The sequence below is a fragment of the Triticum dicoccoides genome, chromosome 7B (genome assembly GCF_002162155.2).
Source record: "Triticum dicoccoides isolate Atlit2015 ecotype Zavitan chromosome 7B, WEW_v2.0, whole genome shotgun sequence".
NCBI classification, from domain to species: Eukaryota; Viridiplantae; Streptophyta; class Magnoliopsida; order Poales; family Poaceae; genus Triticum; species Triticum dicoccoides.
The window spans coordinates 387928145-387929529 of record NC_041393.1 but is presented as its reverse complement, the minus strand read 5'-3'; the positions used below and the strand labels follow the sequence as shown (position 1 = coordinate 387929529).

Genomic DNA, 1385 nt, shown 5'->3' with positions numbered 1-1385 from the left:
CCCCCCTGAATATATTACTCAAAAGCTCAAAAGCAGTGGAACGAACTGCAATTGTTACAAGAACTACATAGGCACGTTGACACGTGAGGACAGGAAAGAACGCCACGAGAAGACGTCTTCATTTATATCCGTTTGCTTTTTGAGCATGTTGTCGGTGATATTTTATTCAGTACGCATAGCTGTGCATACGTAAGTGTATTTGTTCAGTTTGACTTCAAATCTCTGTTTTGTTTCCATTGCTCTTTCTCATGGTAATCAATACTTTAAACTCTTAAGAGTTCTAGATATATCTGTTACTTGTGTCAAAAACACTCTTATATTATGGGAGGGAGGGAGTACTTTGCAAGGAATTTAATCCGGACACCTACTCTTTTGCAGAAGTACAGGGTAAGCAATTGAGGAGCAAATACCTTCCTGGTAACTACATGGACACCCAACCGACAATGGAAGCATACACATTTTGGGTGGCAGAGTTTCTTGGGCACAATTTTTGGCATACTAATACCTCTATTGCTGATATGCATCAGAAACTGTCGTGATTATGTTGATCAGTGTACAATATCTTTGCGTGTCACCTTCAATTGAGAAGTTAAGACGCTTGGCGTGACATTTTAGCTAACATTAAGTTAAACGCATTAAATCAGGCGACTGATTTTGTCAGTGCGAGTCCGTTCATAGGCTCGCGCGTAGCCCTTGAAAGTGAAACCTTCCGTGCATCTGGGCCCTTGCTAGCGCATTGACCGGCATTCTTCCATGCTTTGGTTCTTGTTTCGGTTCGTTTGGTTAAGCACCCAGGCTGCACCACATCGTTTGGTTGCTCGCCTTCCGGAGTTTTGGGCTAGTATCATGCACACATCCTCGCTGGCCTGTATATTTTTCGCATTTTGCTGGTAAATTTTTTACACGTTGTAGCTATATTTACGAGGCCGGGTCGGGTTCGTGTATCGGATAAGCTCTGCCGCAGTCCGTCCCTTTGTCGTCTCCTTTCCTTTCTTTGGTGAGCAATTAGTCGCTCGTTTCTTTTCGTTTCGCGTGGATCCATGGCCGGTGGTGCTTGAGACCATGGCAGGTCTTCGCAGCGTAACCTCGCTCAGCAAGATGTGGACGTCGGTTCTAGCCGGCCCATCGAACGCTGTCATGTCTCCCGCAGAGGCGAGCGGAGTGCGTGGGCCGGCTTCACCGAGCTTCACGAGGTCCTCTTCCCGCACACCTTAGTGCCGAGGGGCGAATTTAGAGCTCCTCATAGCATATCGCTGCCGCAAGGATCACACTTACACCCATGCTTGCTGCAAGTCGGTGGAGACGACGTGTCATTCCCCTCAGCACTCGTGAAAAACAACTGTAAAACTGTCATTTCGGTCCTTGACACTGTTGAAGAGTCTCGT

At 46.8% G+C, this 1385-nt stretch overlaps 1 protein-coding gene across 1 annotated transcript in view; it reads left to right on the top strand.

Annotated features, from left to right (window-relative positions):
- The window catches only part of LOC119337240 (tyrosine--tRNA ligase 1, cytoplasmic-like), a 5093-nt gene extending 4433 nt beyond the window's left edge, over positions 1–660 (top strand). Inside the window, exon 9 of the mRNA XM_037609358.1 lies at positions 379–660. Within this exon, the coding sequence (XP_037465255.1) occupies positions 379–399 (21 nt within the window). The 3' untranslated portion in view covers positions 400–660. The remainder of the gene's footprint in view (positions 1–378) is intronic.
- Positions 661–1385: the final 725 nt, after the last annotated feature.